The following is a 22,686-nucleotide window of genomic DNA, read 5'->3' on the forward strand; positions in this document are numbered from 1 at the left end:
ACACTAGCTCGACAAGTACTGGCATGCACACACAGGGTCTGCTCAATAGTGATCAGGGAGAGCACCTCTAGAGTTATGAAAGGTTCGTGTGGTAAACATAAAATTTTGAGCCAGTCTGCAAATTAAATGATCGTCTCCTCATATTAACTGAAAAGGATAATTTATAATGAAATGAAATTGAATTAATACGCACAATATTCCTTTAAAAATAATTTTATAGTTAAAATCATTGTTATAAACTGTTGCATTTCCTTGCCTTGTTGCAATGAGTAGAATATCTGTTTTGTTCTCTACGAATTCTAATTTGTTGCTGTAACAGTTGATGTTAGCAAGACGTTCTGAGAGAGTTGATGTTAGCAAGACGTATAAATCTGTAGTATCTTATAAGCAGGATAAGAAAGATAGGGAAACAAGCCTAAGTAACTTCATGTGGTGCGTCAGGGTAGTAAACTATAGAAGAATACTTAGTCATAACTTTGTCTACAGTAATGTCACGAGTGTTGTCAATAAAATGTCCCGATTAGGAAAACTAATAGTAGTAGCAGTAGTAGCAGAAGTAGTAATAGTGGCATGTGATGCAAGAAAGCAAGCATATCAGCTTATGCAGCATCAGCCAAAAAAAAAAAAAAATTCATGCAACCATTCACTCTAAATGTTTGTCCAGTTCCTCCTTAAATTTATTTAACCTGTCAACTTCCACAACAACAGATGGAAGTTTGTTCCAGCAATTAACCACCCGCTTAGCTAAAGGCAAATTTCTGCCCATCTATTCTACATCTGTCTTTCCTCAATTTGAATTTATGTCCCCTTAGGTTCGTAATCTGAACAAGTGGAAGAATCTCATCAGAATTCAATGTGCTCAACCCATTCAAGGCTTTATACACCTCATTCAGATCACCTCACAGGTGCCTAGTCTCCAGCCGCTAAAATTTGCAGAATTTAAGCCTCTCTTAGTAAGAAGATCCCTTCATTCCCCTCACCAATCTTGTGGCCCTTCTTGTACATGCTCAAGCAAATCTACATCCTTCCTAAAATGAGGCCTCCAGACCTGTATGCAGTAATTAAGGCATGGCCTGACCATTGCCTTAATTACTGCATACAGGTACTGCAAACACAGGGACAATCACCTCCTTTTCCCTGCTAGCAAAATTCCTGTTTATCATTGACAAAACCCAATGACCTGCTTTGGCAGCCTGTCTGCATTGCTCAGAAAACTTCATATCTGACTGCACAATTATTCCCAGGTCTTTTAAACTTTCTACCACCTTAAGTGTAGTACCACACAGTTGGTACGTTACTCTGGGGTTACTTCTACCCATCTGCAGTACTTTGCATTTGTCAATGTTAAACTTCAGTTGCCACTTCTCAGCCCATCTTCCCAAATTTTCTAGATCCTGTTGCAGTAGCACACTGCCATTAACAACCCTGCCAACCTTTGTATGATCTGCAAACTTCGACACTAAGCCTGATATACCTTCATCAATATCATTGATAAATATACAAAACAACAGTGGACCCAACACTGAACCCTGTGGGACTCCACTAATAACATTAGTCCACGAAGAGCAGCACCCATTGATTAAAACCCTCTGTCTTCTCCCAATCAACCATCCTTTTATCCGTTGTAGCAACTTACCCTTAATACCATTCTGCTCCAATTTGTACAGTAGTCTTCCATGTGCAACAGTGTCAAAAGCTTTCCTGAAATCCAAGTATATGATATCAAAATTATTTTTTGCATCCAGTTCCTTTGTAACCACATCATAATATCTAATCAAATTTGTCAGACAAGACTTTCCCTTAAGCAAGCATGCTGTGTCTGAATTATTACTGCAGTCTTGTTTAGATGATCCTGCAATGCATCTTTAACCAGTGACTCCATTATTTTACCCGGAACAGAAGTTAAACTGACTTCTCTCAATTACTCTTGTCGCTCTTCGATCCCCCTTTGTCAATTGGGGATACATTTGCACATCTCCAGTCTGTGGGGACCTCCCCTGAGTCCAAGGATGCTCTCATAATTATGGCTAAGGGTTTGCTTAGTTCCTTTGCCGCCTCCTTTAATATAACTGGATAGATCCCATCCACGCCAGGTGCCTTTCTTATGTTTAACTTCAAAAATTTCTCCTCCACTTTGCTTGCAGTTATTACAAAATCATTAAGCACCCTGCTACAATTTGATAACCTTCTGGCATTAATGCTGACATAATAGGGATAACAGAAACGTATTTCCACCCAGAAATTTGAGATTATGAGTTCTACTATAGTATGTAGCATTAGCATTAGCAGAGGCATGCGATGCAAGAAATCAAGCTTATGCAGAATCAGCCAAAAAAAAAAAAAAAAAACCCTTCCCATTTCACCCCTCCGGTCACTCTAGATGTTTGTCTAGTTTAGCCTTTACTTCCATACAAGAGATGGAAATCTGCTCCAGCAGTCAACTACCTGCAGGCTAAAAAGCAAATTTCCACATATCTGTTCTACAACTGTCTTTCCTCTGTTGGAATATATGCCCCCTCTGGTTCTTAATCTGAGCAAAAGGAAGAATTCTATCAGCATTGAGCTTGCTCAATCCGTTCAACACCTTATACACCTCAATTTGATCACCTCGCATGTGCTCAGACTCCAGGTGCTACAATTTGCAGAAATTAAGCCTATCTTAGTACGAGCACCCCTTTTTCCCCCTCACCAATCTTGTTGCCCTTCTTTTTACTTGTTCTAGCAACTCTTCATCCTTCTAAAATGTGGCCTCCAGACCTGTACACAGTATTCAAGGTGTGGCTAGATCATTGCTTCGTACAACAGAATAATCACCTCCTTGTCCCTGCTAGAAAAATTCCTATATATCATTCACTTCATGGCCTGCACTGGCAGCCCATCTGCACTGCTCAGCAAACTTCATATCTGACTGCACAATTACCACCAGGCCTTTTTAATTCTCCACTTCCCTTGTAGTACCACACAGTTGGTACGTTTCTCTTGGGTTACTGCTACCCATATGCAGTACTTTGCATTTATCATTGTTAAACTTCAGTTGCCACTTCTGAGCCTATCTGCCTAACTTTCCTAGATCCTGTTGCAGTAGCATATTGACTTTACTGTCATTAACAATCCTGCCAACATTTGTCATCTGCAAACTTGGACATTAAGCCTGATACACCCTCATCAGTATCATTGATGAATTCACAAAACAACAATGGGCATCTGTCATCTCCCACTCAACCATCCCTTTATCCTGACATCCAAGTACATGATATCAAAATTATTTTTTACATCCAGTTCATTTGTGACCACATCATAGTATCCAATCAGATTGCTCAGACAAGACCTCCCTTTAAAAAACCCATGCTGTGTCTTAACTATTACTGCAGTCTTGTCTAGATGATTCTACAATGCTTCTTTAACCGTGACACCATTATTTTCCCAAGAACACAAGTTAAACTAACAGGTCTATAGTTACTTGTGTTATCTTTTGAACCCCCTTTGTGCACTGGGGACACATTTACATACCTCCAGTTCATGGAGACTTCCACTGAGTTTAAAGAAGCTCTCATAATTATGGCTAAGGGTTTGCTTAATTCCTTTGCTTCCTCCTTTAATATAACTGGATATATCTCAGCTGCCTTCCTTATATTTAGCTTCAACAATTTCTCACGCACTTTGCTCTCAGTTATTATAAAATAACTTAGCTCCCGATTAGAGTTTGATAAGCTTCTGGCATTCCTATCCTTGAATAACTTCTAATGTGTGAATGTAGATGCAATTAAAAATACTCATTCAGTTTATCAGCTACCTGAGCATGATCATCAATAGTCAAACCATCTATGTTAAGTGGACCAATCTGATTCATCCCTTTCCTTCTAGAGTTTACATAAGTAAAGAACTCTTTGCTGTTTTTCTTTGTATCTTTTGCCAAAGATTTCTGGTAATCTGCCTTCACCTGCCTAACCTTTTTTGTGACTTGATTACAGACTATCTTATATCTGCCATAGGGTTCTGTGTCGTCTGATAATTATCATGGGATGCATATAAATTATAATTTATATGCATCCCATGCATTTTTATTCTCTGCCACAAGCCTTATTAATTCATCTGACATCCATTTAGGCCTAAACCTTGAACAGTATTTCTTAGTTGGTATGAAAAACCTTAGTAGCCTCCAAGATTAAAACCTTGAAGGCTTCCCATTTAGAATTACCATTGGTAACATCATCAGTTGATCCCACTGTAAATTCTATACAGTGGGATCAACTGATGATCTGTCTGAGACCACTGTAGTCTCCTTTACAAAAGCAAAAGCCCTTCCTTCCCTTTACCCTTAATGGTAGTTACATCTTTAAGTAAATCCCACATCAGTACTCTGTGATCACTGTCACCCAGTGGTTCCTTATCTGCAAATTCTTAATGCATGAATAATTACTGCTGATATTAAGATCAAGAGTATTACTCCCTCTTGTTGCCTCTCGAACATGTAGCTGTAGAAAACAGTCATCCAATAAATTCACAAAGTCTAGCTAGTGGGCGAGTGACCAATGCACATGTTGCTGTCAATATCTTGAAAGTTAAAATCCCCCATTATGAGACATTCTGATTTACTGGCCCACCCTATTTCTCTGCACAATTGTTCATCGTACTCATCAGATTCATTAGCCTTATAATACACACATACTCTCATTTTCCCTGTCCCAGTGCTTATGTCATTCCAAACTGACTCAACATTGCAGTGTACACCCATGTCAATTGGATGCGCTTCCTTAGATTTTGTGTTTCTTAACTAACAGCATAATCCCTCCTCCCTTCCTGTCCTGTCTATCCTTTCTTTACACATTATACTCCCCAAATTCTAATTCTGCACGGCTTATATCTGTGTGAAACCAAGTCTGTCATATAAGCCGAAAGAAATATATGCATGTGTTCCTACTCTTAGTTTCCCTGACACAGCCCATGTATTTACTTGTTTCACTATGACTTCCAGCAGTCCTGGAAATCTCCAGCAACTTGCTTTCCAGGCTGCTGCTCATTCGAATAGAAGCAGTGAAAGAATCGCTTTTGCCTCTGCCTGCGGCCACTGTTAATCTTTTAGTCTCTGTATTACCCCCAAACTAGCAGTTTTCCCACCTACCTAACACTGCCTCGATTGCATCAGCAAATATTCTTGCACCCTTTCTATTTAAGTGTACCCTATCCCTGTGGTAGCAGTCTCTCTGGTTAACATGGTATAATGTACTTAGTAAAGATAAGATAAATAGGAGCAGTAGTGGTGTCGTGCTTCTTATCAAAAGCTGCCGTAACACAAAATAGAGCTTTTGCCATGTATGAAGTTACATTTGCCAGTATAGAATGTGTGTTGCATGAGTCAGTTGGAAAGCAAAGGTATAATGAGAGCGAGAGTAATCAAATGCAAATGTCTTATTATGGGTGGCTTTAATCTGCCCCTGATTGATTGAAATAAGTGAGGAATACTCACCACGAGTAAAAATTTTTTAAGATAAATGCTAAATGATTATTATTTGTAGCAGCATATTAGAGAAAATACTATGGATGAGACTATTCATGACCTCATCATTACTAACAAAATCAGATGACATCACAAGCTTTAAAGTACAGGAACCATTGTCATGTAGTGGTCACACAATCGTCAGTTAGAAGATTAAGATAGATGTGCAGTAGATAAAGGTAAAGGCATGGGTTTAATTTCAAAAAAGGGACTTTGAGGTTGAAAGCTCTGCGTGACATCCATTAATTGGGGGGGTTGCGGAATGTGGTTGAACTCGTTTGAATTATTGAGTACATTTAAAGCAGAAACACAGATGCCATGAACACATATATAGATTAAGAAAAAGGAGGAGGATCCAAAATAAATGAATGCAGAGACCATTCAGATGGATCACAAAAAGACAGCATGGGATAGTTACAGAACAATGAAAATACTGAAGCCTGAAAATACTGAACAATGAAAATACTGAAGTTGATCTATCATACCACAAATAAGGTTAAGCAGTTGAAGACTTCATATGACAAAGCACTGAATAAGAGAGCAAAGAAGTGGGGACAAAGAATTTTTCATGTACATGAATACAATGAAGAAGGAAATGAATCAGAATGGACCTGTATGCATTCGGTGTGGGAAAGTCTTAGATAACCCAGCTGATGTTGCAGATGAATTGAATAGATACTTTGCATCTGTCTTTACTGAGGAAAGACCCTCCATGCTAAGAAGAGGCTGTGCAAGTGAAGCTGTGCCACAATGAGTTGCCATGGTATTGCACTTCCTCAAATAAGTAACGCTTCACTTATGATGAAGACTACTGTTATTTATTCTCAGCGGATACCACCACCCGGATAGCACCGTTTCAAGGCTTTTTTTATATATGTGTGGGATAATAGCTCTATTATCCACTTGTCCCTATTAGACTTAGAAAAGCAAAAAGTAGAGGAAAGTAATAGTAGTAGGAGTGGAAGAAGAAAAGAAATGGTGTAGAAGAATGAAAGGGGCAGTAACCCCTTCAACTCACACTACTCATAAACTCAGGAACTCCTCAAATAGGCAACACTTCCCCAGTAGAGAAGACTGTTTTTGTCTATTATCAGAAACTCCGGGCAGCATGAGGCTCCCCCTAGTGGCTCTTTTGGAGCTTATTGGCTCCTTTTCAGTGAGTAAATACCCTGTTGTTGCAATAGTGACAACCCAGTTATGAAGTATAACTCCACAATATGAGAGATGCCTGATGGTGTGCATGATTTAATCAAAAAGATATCTCTTGGCTAAAAGCCCTAGAATATGAAGGGGGTTTACTTCATTATTTCTCTTCATTATACTCTTTATTATTAAGAAATATTTATTGCAATAATAATATTACAATTTGATACATTGCAACGTTGCCCTTCACGGCCATCAGGCCAGGGGTTAACAGTAATAATACAATATAATAATAAATAGAGAGCATTGATATATCAAACATAAGGAGATGCTTATGTAGAAATACAGCTCAAAACTCCAAGTATAATACAGTTATTTACAGTACAACATATAAAGAAGATATTAACGGAAACAAATAATTTCATATACATATAGTAATATAAACAGGCTATGCACTGAATGGAAGTAGTTAGTCCATCATTACTAACTGTCATACTGAAAAGTTAGTGTGCCATCTTCATATCAGATGGTATTGTTGGCTTGCGGCATTAAGACGAGCTTTCTGGAGAAGGATCAGGCACAGGGAAGTACAATTCAAGGATGCAACGTCTGTATTCCCTGTCAGAAGTGAAGGTTAGCATCGAAGGCCTGGGCACATGAAAGTAGCTGAAAAGGCAGGAACCTATTGGATAGGTGGAGATGGCTGAGATGTGGGTATAGAGTTGGAGTTGCTCTGAGGGAAGGCTGGGGGACTCTCCATGAGCACAGGTCCCAGAATGATGGTGCTGAAATCTCGCCAACCATCATTTTGATAGTTGTGGTAAGACGTTTCACCCTAATCAGCATGGGGAGCCTGTGAATTTGAATCAAACTGGCCATTTCAGTTGTCCTTAGTTGTGGAGGAAGTTTGTTTGTTTATGGCCCATTTTAAGAGCCAAAACTCAGCAGAAAAAAGTGGCCTGATTGTGCTAGTGGCAGCTGATGCCCATACCTCTGCAGCATATAAAAGTGGAGCGTATACTGTGGTTTTTATATATTTTCTAGTAGTTGTGACTTCATTAATATAATGTAAATGCTGTTTAGCAATCCATCAGAGTCAAGCTGCCAGGGTGAGGAGCTTGTCTATGTGGTAACTGAAGCAGAGCTTAGGATCAAACACAACCCTGAGATCAGTATGCTTATTGATGATGGGAATAGGAGAATTACACAGAATTGGCTGAATATAAGAGGGCGTTTTTTTTAAAGAGAATATCATAAATTCAGATTTTTCTGGGTTTATTTTTAATCCAAACTGGTTGAGGTTGTTTTCAATTTCAGTGAGTGTATTATTAATTGATGCTGTTATCACGAGAAGATCATCATATGGAGAAATCGGTGTGAGGAGCTTTATATCATCCGCATAACATAAAGTACCATACCTGGACTCAATAAGTGGAGAGATAGGTGCTGTAAACAAGAGCCCAGATAAGACACCACCCTGTGGCATGCCTGAAGAGATACTTTGCTCGTATATGTGCCCATGGACTATTCTGGATTGAAGGAGTGATGTGAGGAACTGTAGTGTGTCTCGCTTGATCTGACATTGGTCTGAAGGTAGCTTCAGCATTGCAGAGACATTTATAGAGTTGAAAGCTGCTTCAAGGTCTATGTAGGGGCAAGCTCTGCTTGGGATTCAAACGCAGAGAGGATAGAGCTGGTGGTGGCTAAGAGGTTAGTCACAGTGGATCTATGAGGAAGGCAGTATTTCCAGCTGGAATGTTGCATGAAGATGCTCTACAACAAATAATAACTGCTGCCACCTCCACTACCCACAAATATTTTCTTGTAATCAGCATCAATTTTGCTGGGCCTTTGATATGCTCTGGTGGTCCAGCATTCTCTGCAGACTCTGATCCCCAAAACCTCTACAATTGCATCCAGGATTACCTGTCATCTCTCTCTCTCTCTCATCCAGTTCACAGGCTTTGCCCACATAGCTCCATCTTTGGTCCATTCCTGTGGAACCTAGTCTTAGACAAACTGCTTAACCTGGACCTAGGTTTCGTCAACACACAAGTCTATGCCGATGTTCTTATTTTTACAGTCTCCACTGACACCAGAGCATCCCTCAAGCCCTACAGGTCCTCCAGACTTGGAGCAATCTGCACATGCTCAAGATTTCACCAGAAAAAACAAAATCAGTACTCCTAAAGGGTACCCTTCATACCAAACAGCCTTTGCTGATTAAGATTTCTGGACAAACTATCAAACTGGTAACAGAATTAAGACACCTGAGAATAATCCTGGACAGTAAACTCAATTTCCACCAACAGCTCACTTATTTTCACATACCTCTATGATCGCCCACACATTAACACTGATTGGGACCTGAACAGATGTTCACTCCCCCTACTTTATAAAGCACTATTCATTCCTACCATCATGGTTCTGGTGTGTGTGTGTGTGTGTGTAGTTTAAAAGGGCCCTCACTAGCAACAACAAAAAAAAACTTGCATCAATTCAGCATTCCATTATCCTAATAATTACCAGGGCCTGGAGGGCTGGGGTACAGTCAGTACCCCAGCCCTTCAGGTTCTTGCCGGAGTCCTCCCCCTTGACCTGGAAGTGATCCAATGGGTTCTGCACTACTGCCTGTCCAGGGATTCTTCCTGTAGCCATCCTTTACCACACCATAAATCCAGCAAACAACATAAAACAAGAAATGAAGAGCTCCTTACAGCAAAACTTGTTCAGATCTGGCAAACTAGATGGACGGAATCTGAAAAAGGCCTCATTACTAAAAAAATTCCTGCCAGAAGTTGCTCAAACCCCAAAACTGCTGCTTTTGTGGCACCATCTTCCTCATCAGCTGCAAGTCCATTAAACAGAAGCACAGATCTATTAACAATTCCGTCTGTATATGTGGTCTGAAGATTGGCCTCATTTCCTCTATTCCTGCCCATTATATGAAGACCTTCGCAGTGTGCTCATCACCACAATTTATGACCTGCCCCATGCCTCAAACGTCTATTCATAAATGAAGAGGACTACTACCAAGAATTTACTAAATACAAAAAAAATCTCTTTACTAAAAGGAACTATAAGGACACCCATAAATATTCAACAGGACAGCCATTCATCTCAATCTGACAACTGACCCCTTCTCCTCTGAATGTCTTGCTAACCCCCTTGTGGGATGGATTCTCAATACTGAGGCCTTTTCCTCCTGGAATGTCTCACACTGAATGGACCATACCTACTAGAGTTACCCTACACTGGAATTGACCATATTCACTAGAGCTATCCCACACCAGAATTGGATCCACCCCTGGACTGTTGTCTCCTTACTGGAATTGACATCTGCTGGAACCATCCAGACTAAACTCTTGCAGCCCTGACATCAATCAGTGTAGAATTTGCAAACCTTGTTCATACAGGGTAGGAAACTCCTGCTGACCCTGTTTCCCAGGTTGGGATGTTGCTAACCCAGTCCTTGAACTGAGTAGGATTCTCTGGTTTAAACTCACTCAAATGCCAATGCTGGCTACACCCAGCACCTTTGCTGCGTGTCTTTTCCTCCTCCTCCTCCCTTGGGTTATCCCCTTCCTCCTTTTGCCCCTGGTGGTGCAAATGCTCCATTGTCAACTAGGGGGATGCTTTCATCTACATCCCCTGCTTTCACTTTCCTCTCCTTGTGTACTCTTGCACTCTACCTTTTTTTTTTTTTTTTTTTTTATTTAACTTGGTCTCCATCCAGGAAATTCAGATGACACTCGTGGAAACCAGCCAGAAAATAATGGGTAGCCTGGCTTACCTCCTAGCAGTGTGTATGGGCAGTGTGACATTACAGCAGGAGCCCTACTGCCAGAACACAACAGAACCCAACATAATACTTTACACATACACCACACATACTTTTTTCTGGCTTTTACAGAGTACTATATTTCTTCAGAAGAGCACTTAGGACACAGATGTGGGAAACCGCCGGTAGTGCTCCCTCCCCAAACATCACGGACGCTATCTCACGATCTGGAAGAGCATAGGCAGTGAGATTATACACTAGCTGTTCCGGAAGCCTCCAAAGAGTTACCAATAGGTTTGGTTTGGTGGACTATCTAGCAGTAAAAATGTAAGGAAGATGGGATCTTACCACAACACCCATCATAACCTCAAAAGACATCAGACATACTGCATGGTAGAAGAGATGGGGGTTGCCGGAGATTTGCCCTGGAGATAAAAAAAAATTGGGTTCACCACTTCAAGACTCCATTAAGCAAAGTGGTAGTATTGCACTAGCTTGATGAGAACCATCTACTACCTAGTATTTCCTGGTAACACAGAGGGGTGGCATTCCTCCATGTAGTGTGGATGCCACACCTCAACCCCTGCTTACATTGGTTTGCACCTGGGTGGTCACCTCCAGTATACATGATGCCATATTTCACAACTTACACATGGAGGTTATGCCCAGGGTTATTAATAGTCCCAACATCGTGAAGGTGCAAGAAGAGGATTTGTTTGTTGCAGAATGACCAGACTTCACCAAAATATGGCACACTTGACTTGAGTGTCACCTGAATATCAGTTCCTTCAGAATTTAAGACAGCCGAGTAGCAAGGCATGGCAAGCCCAGCTTGTCATGCCTGAGAAAATGACAACCTCGAGGACCAAGCAACTTTGTAGAAGTGATTATTTCTATTTATCAATTCATGATTCATGATTATTTAATTATCAATTCATGATTATTTTAGTTATCAATTCACAATTCATGATTATTTTAGTTATCAATTCACAATTCATGATTATTTTAGTTATCAATTCATGATTAGTGATTACTTTTATATGTCAATTCATGATTACTTATATTTATTGGATTGGGGATTTTGATGAAAATATACAATTGTAAAATGTGGAAAGAATAAAAAGTTATGGATTACAGCATATATGAGTATAAGCAGTTTTATCAGATGGCAAAAATTTCTCCATAATATACTAATTCTCAAACAGAGGATATTGTATAAAAAATATGCAGTGTGGATCAATAGGATGATTTCAAAAACATAGAGAGAGAGAGAGAGCGATTATTAAGGAAAAATGATGCAAATGTTCAGTTAACATGAATTATTTCAAGACTGGTTAGCTGTTTTGCTAAACTAATTACTGTCATTTTTTTCTTATCTATTACACATTAATACAGTTGATAATACACATTGATGCAGGTCATCTCATTATATGCATTGCTTATCCATATATTAGATTAAAATAAAATTATTTTTTGTTTTAAACATGAGGATTAGCTAAGAATCAAGTGCTTAGTTTTAGGTGAATAGATGTATATTCTAGAAAGCCGTAATCAGAAATTTTTTAATATCTGATATCAGATTTTTAATAAAATCTGAGACGCATTGTTTGGAGTTAACATTCAAATTTTTTGTAAAATTATATGAGAACAGAAATGAAATTCATTTTTTATAAGATGGAAGGGATTTTAAATTTGGCCAGGTATGTAGGTTATGTGGAAATAATTAAATGGGAAAGCAAGTAGCAACTGTGCTGTTACTATACTGATAATCTATATATTATGTACTATTTTGTTTTTAAAAGTTTCATTTTTCTATTTTTTTCTTAGCAACTTTGTAGAAGTGATGCTGGGTAGCAAGTATATAAAAAGTAATCCAGCAGACTTCATGACCTATATTGAAAACACAAATAACACTACGCCAATTTTGTTTATTCAGGATGGTGGTATTAATCCAGTATATAGTATTGAGACCGTTGGAAAAACTTTGGGATTTTCTTCTGAATTGGAAAACTTATGCAATTTATCACTTGCCAAAGGACAGGAAAAATTAGCAATACAAGAGTTGAAAACAGCAGCAGAAAAGGGATATTGGCTTATATTACAAGTAAGTGCTAAAACAAATTTAAAAATGAGAAAATGAAATATATTATTCAAAATTCTAATTATTTCTCTACGTAGTGCCGTTTGTTATCTGTATATGTTTTTCTACATATAATCTTAGTATGTAGAGATTGGGGGAATTCTATAGACTCTCGATGTAGTGCCGTTTGTTATCTGTACGTGTTTTTCTACATATAATCTTAGTATGTAGAGCAGTGGTTTTCAACCGGGGTGACGCGGCACCTTAGAGTGCCGCAACAACATTCCAGGGGTGCCACATAATTTGGGTTTAAGTTGCTTAAACTTATTATTTTTTAAAATTTATATGTTTATTTCATTATAAAAAGGTGTACAGTATCTTTTTAATTTTGTGGTGATCTATAATTGATGTTTACTTAGTACCTCTATATAAAGAATAAAATTATTATATACTGTATATATATATATATATATATATATAATTTGTATTATGAAATGTAATTTTTATAATTATATTATTGTAATAACTCATATAACATATATATTTTTAATATTTTATATATATATATATATATATATATATATATATACAGAGAGAGAATCAGATTTAACAAGCAGAAAATTGAGTAGGAGTGCCGCAAAATAAAATAAATTACTTAGGAGTGCCGCAAAATAAAATAAATTACTTAGGAGTGCCGTTATTAAAAAAAAGGTTGAAAACCACTGATGTAGAAATTGGGGGAATTCTATAGACTCTTTATGGCTCTGTATATATATGGAATTCACAGGGCATGCTGATATGCTAGTTTATGTAACAAAAGGTAATGCTTTACATCATATGAAAGCATTTAATAAAATTTTAAGAAAGACACATGGGTTAACTAGTAATTAAGTAAGATTAATGAAGATAATTACACAGGCTTATTATATGTTTTCAAGACTCTACATTTGAACTCTTGAAAACAAGTTAGAAAATTTTGACTTTTTGTTTTATTTTACTTAAATTACATACTAATTATGTTTAATAAATAGTTTTAATTGTCGTAATTGTGTATGTTAGTTTTTTTTATTATTATTTATTTATAAGGGGCAGTTGAAAAGTTCATGGCATGAGTATGAAGGGTTTATTTGAGGATTCTGGTAATGTGCTACTTTTCAGCATAGTCCCCTTTAGAGTCAATACACTTTTGTCAACAGTGCTACAATGCATTTATTTCAGCTGCAAAGAAAGTTTTCTATTAGGCCTCCAGATCATTGTTGGTGGTAAAATGAATGGCAGTCAGGTATTTTTTCAAATTAGAAAAATAAGTGAAAGTCCAATGGTTCTAGATCTGTGAATAGGGGGAAATGGTCCAATATTTCAAAGCCAAACTCATGCATTTCAGCCATGGCAATAACAGATTTGTGAGCAAGCATATTGTCCTGTTGTAACAAGACTCCTTTGCTGAGATTTCCTCATCATTTGTCCTTGATGTTTTCATACAAACACCTCACAAGTTTGTATAATATGCCCTGACTGTTTGGCCTTTCCAAAGGCAATCCACCAGCAACACTTTGTCAGCATCCCTAAAAACCAATGCCATCACCTTGCCAGCAGAAGTAATCAACTAGGTTTCTTTGAAGGAGGAAAAGAGCTGTGTATCCACTGTTTGGACCGCTCCTTTATCTCTCTGACTGAGAGGGACCCATGTCTTGTTCATGGTCACAAATTTGCAAGGAAATTTGCTGAATCTGCTTGAAAATGATTTAAATGTTCAGTTGACATGACAACTGTTGTCAAGTCAAGTTTTGCTCTGCTGTCAACAACTTTGGAACCCATAGTGCTGGACACTTTACTTAAAGCAAGAACTTAGGTTATTATGTGGTACACATGTTCAGATGAGTTGCCCAAAGACACTGGCAATATACTAAACTGTCACTCATTGATCACTCATGTTGTCAACAACTTCTGGAGTGATAGACATTGCAGGTCTTCCACAGTGTGGGTCATCTTCCAGGCCCTCCCTCATTTAAACTCTGCTGCCAACCTCTTAACCATGGAATAGGAAGACACATCTTCATTCTTCAGGAGTACCTTCAGCCTTCTCAACCTTCAAGCCATGCACAATGTTAATATCTTTCGTGTTTGGGATTTTCATGAAAATAAATGCTTCTGCAACAGGCGAGCTGAGAAGTGACAATTGGAGTTTAACATTTAAGTTTAATATTGACAAATGCATGGTAATGCATATGGGTAGCAGTAATCCTACAGTAATATATCAACTCTGTTGCATCACACTCAGGTAGTGGAGAATAAAAAGAAACCTGGGGATAATTGTACCATCAGACATGAAATTCTCTGAACAGTTCAGATGGGCTGCTAGGGCAGCTCATGGGGTTTTGTCAGTGGTATTGCATATGGGTAGCAGTAATCATACAATAACATATCAACTCTGTTGCATCACAGTCAGGGTACTGGAGAATGAAAAAACTTGGGGGTAATTGTGCATTCAAGTGTGAATGAAGTTCTCTGAACAGTTCAGATGGACTGCTAGGACAGCTCATGGGTTTTTGTTAGTGGTACTGTATATGGGTAGCAGTAATCATACAATAACATATCAACTCTGTTGCATCACACTCAGGGTACTGGAGAATGAAAAAACCTGGGGGTAATTGTGCAGTCAGATGTGAAGTTCTCTAAACAGTTCAGTTGGGCTGCTACGATGGCTCATGGGATTTTGTCAGTGGTGTGTGGGAATTTTGCCAGAAAGGATAAGGTGGTGATCCCATTGTATACAGCAGGGATTCTCAACGGGGGCAAAAATTGGTTTTTGGGGGACGAAAAAAACATGGATATTACAATGATTTGTGAACCTTCAAAGTTCAACCCTACGCAACATCCTATTCCTTAATATTTAATTTCTCTCATTGGGTTTTCTTTTCCCCTAGCATGCAGCATATCTATACAGCATAGAAGGATGTCACACAATTGCAGCTTGGCCAAAACTCATCCATACATATATGATCCCCAACTGAGAATACCACCCGCCCAACCTGAAGGCTCTCACTCTTAAGAATTGCACAACACCCTCACTACACTAATTGACAGAACACCTTTACAGTTACAGCAATTCACTTGACAACTGGGATGAATTCTATGGCAAATAATCAGCCAAAGCACCTCTCTCCTTCCAGACCAAGAGCAAGTCACTCTCCTATGTTCTATAGGAACACCCAGCACCTCTCGGCTCCAAGCAAGAAGCACTTCAGGAAAGTCAATAAGCAGCTTATTCATCTCAAGACTGTCCCCGCAGACCACAACCGATGACATCGCTACAGCTTTGAGAGATGAATGGCAGCTTGATGTTGCAGTTGAACAGCTCCCAGCTAAACACCAGAGCTATGCTTCCTTCAAGCTCGAATCAACTCCGAACTGTATTACTACATCAAACGTCCATCCATCCATATGGCCATTGGAGCCATCATATGTCCCTTTTATCGGAGAGCATCGCACCATAATGACAAACTAGGAAATGCACAGGCCTCCAGAAGGAAACAGAGCTGATTCACCCATAGCTGCAGTAGCATTCATTTCACTGCAGAAGTGGACGCCCCAGTATGCATTCATCTGCTTCCCTGCCATCCAAGTCACCTCCATGTAAATTCTCATGAACGACAACACCAAAATCTAACCCACCCAACTGAGATGCATATCACAACCAGAATCACATCAAGGGCAACAGCACAGCCTTGAAACAACCAAATGACTAGAGGAAGGACAATTAAGAGAATCCCCTTGACTCCCATGGTAAAACTACTTTACCAGAATGTCCACAGCTTAAAGAATAAACTTGACATTAAAGAATAAACTTGAAAACTTAAAGAATAAACCACTGACAAAGTTTTGCTATCTAAAGAATTTGATATGCTGTGCCTCACTGAGACCTGGCTGGAACCCACTGAGGATTACATTGTAGCTATGACCCCCAGTAGCTATGGTGCCATGCTCACATCCAGGAATAAAGGGGGGGGAGACATCACTGTTCTACAATCAGGCCATCCTCACCCTTGAGAACAGCATCTCCATCAACTCAGATGATTGTGAAGCATTCTATGCACTGCTTAAATTGAGGTCAATTTCCATTGAAGTCGTCATCTACATACCATCTAATCCTACAAAGGAAACAATGCAAGTGGTGACCAACTGGATCCTTCACCACCTCCACTCCACACCTCCCCAATGAAAATTGTCTGTGGAGACTTCAACCCCCTCCATGTATGAATCATATGAAAAGATTGCTCCTATCACAGCTAAGTGTAGCAGGCCTAAGTATAGCCAACGAGGGCCCACGAGGGGTGCAAGCCAACTTGACCTGATCCTCACATCAGTACCATGTACACTTGAGACTCCTCAAGATGGTTACTTTAACTCAGACCATGATCCAATCCTAATACAACTGGAACCACCAATCCCAGTTTTTAACACAAAACAACAGGTGATATGGAGAACAATTTACAGTCCAAAATATCTCAATGTTTCCAAATGCATTATAGCAGCATCTCTCATCCTGTGGTATATCCTTGAGTCATGTGATACCCTACTAGTGGCTGACCTGTTAACTAAATGGATTATCGCAGTAGCTCAATATGTGGCCTCAAAAACAATCACAATCACTCTCCACTCTAGGACATGGTGGACCCCACATCTAAACTCCAGCTTTCAATTTAAACAGCAACTTTATGAGCAATGGAAGCAACCTGGCAAAATTAATGACAGGATAGCCTTTTCAAGAGCATGAGCCATTTTCAACCGCCAAAAATCCCAGTCCATCAAGAGCTATTTTGAACAGTTGCTAACAGCTGGAAAGACACCATAAACAGAAGAAACCACTAGTTTCCCAGAGCAACTTGACCCCCAGAGATGGATTAACTTCATTACCAGATTTGAAGATGCTGCGGCATCCAACAATAATTTCGACCACATATTCAATCATAGTAGACAAGACTTGCTGACATCCATCACTATATCTAAATGCCAAATCTTAGCAACCTTGAATTTAACCCCATCCTCTACAGCTGTGGGTGCAGATGGAATACCCCAGTTCATGTTCAGATGCCTGGGTCCATATGTCATCCAGCCCCTCGTTAGCATCTTCAATGCAGTACTAACCAAACGCACCTTTCCCCATCAATGGAATGTCTGCTTGGTAAGGCCACACCTGAAAATAAGAATGCCATCATTAGAGAAACACTTTAGACCCATCTCCAATTCCTCCTGAAACTACTAGAAAGGATCCTCCTGCCAACTCTAACAGCTCACATACTTCCAGATGCTCCACCACAAATTCATTCATCACTACAAAACAGGTCCACCATTACCAATCTCCTTGCCACCCCCACAGCATCCTTGCAACTTTTGAGAGGAAAGAACTCCTCATAATCTACCTCGACATTGAAGCAGCATTTGATGCCATTCAAGTACTTGCCCTCCTACGACTACTTGAAGACCACTACTCCGTAGGTGGGGATGCACCGCACTTCCTCTCATCACTCCTTCAGAACCATACAATCAAACTCCATAATTCTGACAAAATCTATACTAACCAAATATCTACAGGAGTACCACAAGAGGGGAAGTCCTCTCCAGCCTCCTCTTTACTGCCATTATTTCCCCTTTTATAATCCAAAGACCAGATATATTTTTCTTATGCTGACGATTTAAAAATACTGACCACCATCCCAACAAATGCAAAGTCTGAATGCATGCTCTGCTCCTTGAAGAAAGAGCCCACGACCATCTTGCCATAGATTAATGCAGTATCCATACTTCTTGTTTCATGTCATTTAGATTTGGGAGTGGTTTTTGGCACAAAGCTGAGATTTAACCATCACATTGACAAACTCAACAGGCGGGCGACATACTTGAAATGGAAAGTGAAGCAGTACCTGCATTACATCTCAGACAAGGTTTCAGCAACAAAATGTGTCAGGACCATCATATACCCCCCCCTGCTACTTTATGCAGCAGAAATCTGATCATCAGCAGCACCCATGAACACAAAATCCATCTGGGCAGCAGAGTACTGGCTCTTCAAGTGGGTAACCTACAAACACAGGATACCACCCCAAGTCCATATGACTGAAATGGCCTAGGCCCTCGGAATTCCCAGGTTGCCCTCTCTCATTGAAGAAAGAAGACTGGTAATCATGATAAAGATGCTGACCGGTCTCATCACATTTTCATTCTGGGATCTCTGTGGCTTGAGGGTTCCACCTGCCCAGCTAAGAGCCACCCCCAACAATTTGCCCTCTTCACCCACGCCTCCACTTATCAGATCGCTTCCTACCCTACCAGATGCTCAGACGAATCCAGGACATCGATGCCAACTTACAGAAATTGGCTGTTAACAGCACAGGATTCTGGATCCCACACATCCCATGCCTTCAATCACTCAGCACAGACAGAGGGCATCCTCAAAACCATCTAGTCTCATTCAAATACACCCCGGGTTCCCTCCAGTAAGGAATAGTCAATGAAGGTCAGGACAGTCTGCAAAATGAAAAGCTTTCTCTTCATTGCATCCAAGCCAACATGCCCTGCATTCTCCGGTTAATTACTGAGCATACTGGGGAAGGAACCAGTGGTATGTGCATCAACTGCCTTTGTTCAGGCTGTTCTCTCCCACGAGCTGCGAAGACAAAAATCGGGACTTTCAAGTGTATCAAGTGTCATTTTGTTAATTGAATTTAAATGTTACATTACACCAGTATTTATTTAATGTAATTTTTATGTCATCTGAATATTTTATGTAACCTAATGCCATTATGGAAGTCATTGTATCATCTTATTAATGTCTTATGTCATTTGATGTTATTTCATTTAAATGTCCTATATCAGTTAATGGAAATTTATTTATTTCTGTAATATATCTGTTATCATCTCTATAAGTGTTAACCTCTGGCTTTTTGGCTGTGAAGGGATTGCAACATTCAAATCCTCAGCACCTTGCTATGTGGTAAGGTGCTGAGTCCTGTTGAAAAAATGCAGTTTTGGACGTCTGTGTGGTGATCCCTAATAACAGGTTTCAGGCACTCCTCCAAGATAGCAGAGTAGGTTTCTGCATTCACCATTCCATTAATAAACTTAATTCACCACCCCTTTGCTTGTTATGCATCCCCAGATCATCTGACCAGCAGGGAACTTTACAGTCTGTGTTACGCAGTCAGAATGGTATGCCTCCAATTTTCATCTTCTGACAAATTGCTTCCCATCCAAGCTATGCAAGTTGAATTTTGATTCATCAGAAAAGATAACAGTGTCCCATTGCTCTTTGGTCCCTGAAACACTCATTTTAGCCCAAGCAAGTCACTTCTTCCTCATTTGTTGGGTCAACAAAGGCTTCTTCTTGGGCTAATAGGCATGCAGACCACATTCTGAAAGCAGTCTTTGGATAGTTCGTGCACTTGCTTCAACACCAGAGACCATCTCAAAGTCCAGTTTTAGATCAGGAGCACTAGTATGATGATTACGGCCTGATCCAGGTCTTCTCTTCACATCACCAGTTTCACGCTTTAATTTCAGCACCCGGGATACTGTTGACTGGTGGCAGCCTATTTTATCAGCAGTAGCATGCGTAGAAAGCCCTTCCTGGGACAGAGCAACAGCTGCACTTTATTTCTTGGTGTCAACTGAACATATGGAGCCATGCTTACACCTCCACAAAACAGGATACTAATGAGCATGTATATCCTTCCGACACCGTATTTATAGAAATGGCTGGTGCAATACCTTGCAATTACTGTCGGATGCAATACCTTTGTTTTGCGACAAACAAAATGACTGTAATCAAATAATATCTTATACATTTCACTACGTATGTTACTTTTTTTAAAGTGATGCAGTTTTTTTGTCTGCCACTGTAGTTCTTGATGACTGGCTGCTTAGGACCACTGAATTTCAAAATGTGCAGCAACTTGCATTGTCAATTTTTTGAATGGAAACTGAAGATCTGATTTAGAACTCCTTGAATTATCATCTTGGTCCTCTAAGAACAATTTGAAATTGACCACAACCAAATCGAAGATTATAATTTTTAAATACAAATTAGACTATGGCAGACCACCAGTTGTAAAACTTGACAAGAAATCACTTCCACTTGTCCAAAGGCGCCTCCGTAGCCAGGTGGGAAGGAGCAGCAGCGCATAGCACACGCTTCTTGATTAGACCGGGGTTCGAGCCCGTCACCACCAAATACGGAGGATGCGGAAAGGTCAGGGAATGACCACCGCATATCCCGGAGCAATATGGCCTTAGTTGCTAATGCTCCTAAAAACCAAATAACAACAACAACAATAACAACAACTTGTCCAAAGCACAATTTTTAGGAGTGATCATTGATGACTGCTTTTCCTTTACTGCACATATTCAACACTTGTCCGTCAAAGTTAAGAGTTTTACCGCAGTGCTGCTCCGAATTACCAGACAAGACTGGGGATTGAACAAAACCCTACATCTATTTTACAATGCTGCCCTAATCCCAATTACAACCTATGCTGCCAGTCTTTGGTTTAGACATACTGCACTTAAAACTGTACAAAGTTATCCACTATTCAATGTTGTTTTCTCCTTGGCCTACTTCATGTGTGATGAACATGTATCAACTCTAGCTCTACAGACTCTTGACCGCTTTAGAGGTCTTTGTTTTTACATCCGCCAAAGCATTTCTTTGGAATTTCTGGGAATCATTGTTAATCCTCAGGCTGATCCCAAAACTGAACGAACCCAATGCTGGAATTTGTTAGTCAACACTTGGCAGAAGGATGGAATTCTACTGAAAGAGGAGCTATTACCAAAATATTTGTTCCTGACGTAACTACACTACTTCCATCATTCACCAGAAAATGACTTTCATCCTCATTGTTTACCTCCTACATACTAACTGGACATGGTTTGCTTAACGCAAAACTTTACCAATTCAGAGTTTCTAATACAGTCTCCTGTCGATGTGGGCTACCAAAAGACTCTTCTCACATCCTTTTTGAATGTTCCATTTACGAAGACCTAAGATTGGCTCTTAAGGCAACAGTTCGAAACTTGTCTCCTGGATGTGAGAAGATACTCATATCTATCAATAATTTTCAGGCCCTGCAGACCTTCTGCAATGCTGCTTTTAATTGCAGGAAGAATTTCAACCTCAATGTTAGTACAAGCAATCAATCAAATTGAAAACACATCATAAGTGATAATACAACCTGTTGCTCCTACTGTCATCCTGGTCACGTCATATACAAAATTTTGCTGGTTTTCATGAACACGTGAAGGTTTCAACAGTTGCTGCATTTTTCTGGTTTATCCTTTATCAAGACTCTCCAGAACTAAATCCTATCTATATATTATCCAATCATATCCTTATAACCTTCCGTTCACTATTACCGAACTCAGTGAAGCCCTCCAGAATTCTCGAAATAGTTCTGCTGGACCAGATGGCATTTACTACATAATTCTTTGCCACCTCAACTCCAACTCAAAATCTACACTATTAAAATTTTACAACAGAATCTTTGAAGAGAATGTTTACCCTGATACATGGCATCAGTCAATAGTGGTACCTATAGCAAAAACTGGGAAAGATTCTTCCTCCCCCAACAGTTATCATCCTATATCCTTTACCAGCTGTTTAGGAAAGATAATAGAAAAGATGGTTCACAGGAGACTTGTCTCTGGATTATTGAAGATCAAGACGCTATAATGTCACAACAATTTGGTTTCCGCCATAACAGGTCTACATCTGATGTCCAAATTAAAGTTGAAGCTCACACTCAAAATGCTTTTGTTAAAAAAAAACACATAGAAATGATAACTTCTGATATTACCAAAGCATTTGACACCACCTAAAGATATGGAATCCTCTAAGACTTAAACAACCTTGGACTGAGAGGTAACCTGCCTCGTTTCATTCAGAATTTTCTCCATTTCAGGACCTTTCAAGTACGATTCCAGAATGAGCTGTCCACAGTTTACACACAAGAAGAGGGAATACTTCAAGGATCTATTTTAAGTGCCACACTTTTTGCTTTACATACCAGTGGCATTGCTCGAGACATCCCAGCTACTATGAAAACTTATATGTATGCAGACATAAAGACGATCTTGCTATTTCCTGTCAATCATCAAGCATAGCTACCATTTAAAGACAACTACAATTAG

General features: G+C 39.5%; 1 protein-coding gene across 1 annotated transcript in view; it reads left to right on the top strand.

The window, feature by feature from the left end:
• The window catches only part of LOC150089496 (dynein beta chain, ciliary-like), a 1,205,440-nt gene that overhangs the window by 1,046,058 nt on the left and 136,696 nt on the right, over nt 1-22,686 (top strand). Inside the window, 1 exon segment of the mRNA XM_090390004.1 lies at nt 12,249-12,525. Within this exon segment, the coding sequence (XP_090246130.1) occupies nt 12,249-12,525 (277 nt within the window).

The sequence above is a fragment of the Mastigoproctus giganteus genome, chromosome 2 (assembly GCF_048544385.1).
Source record: "Mastigoproctus giganteus isolate SK-2022 chromosome 2, ASM4854438v1, whole genome shotgun sequence".
NCBI classification, from domain to species: Eukaryota; Metazoa; Arthropoda; class Arachnida; order Uropygi; family Thelyphonidae; genus Mastigoproctus; species Mastigoproctus giganteus.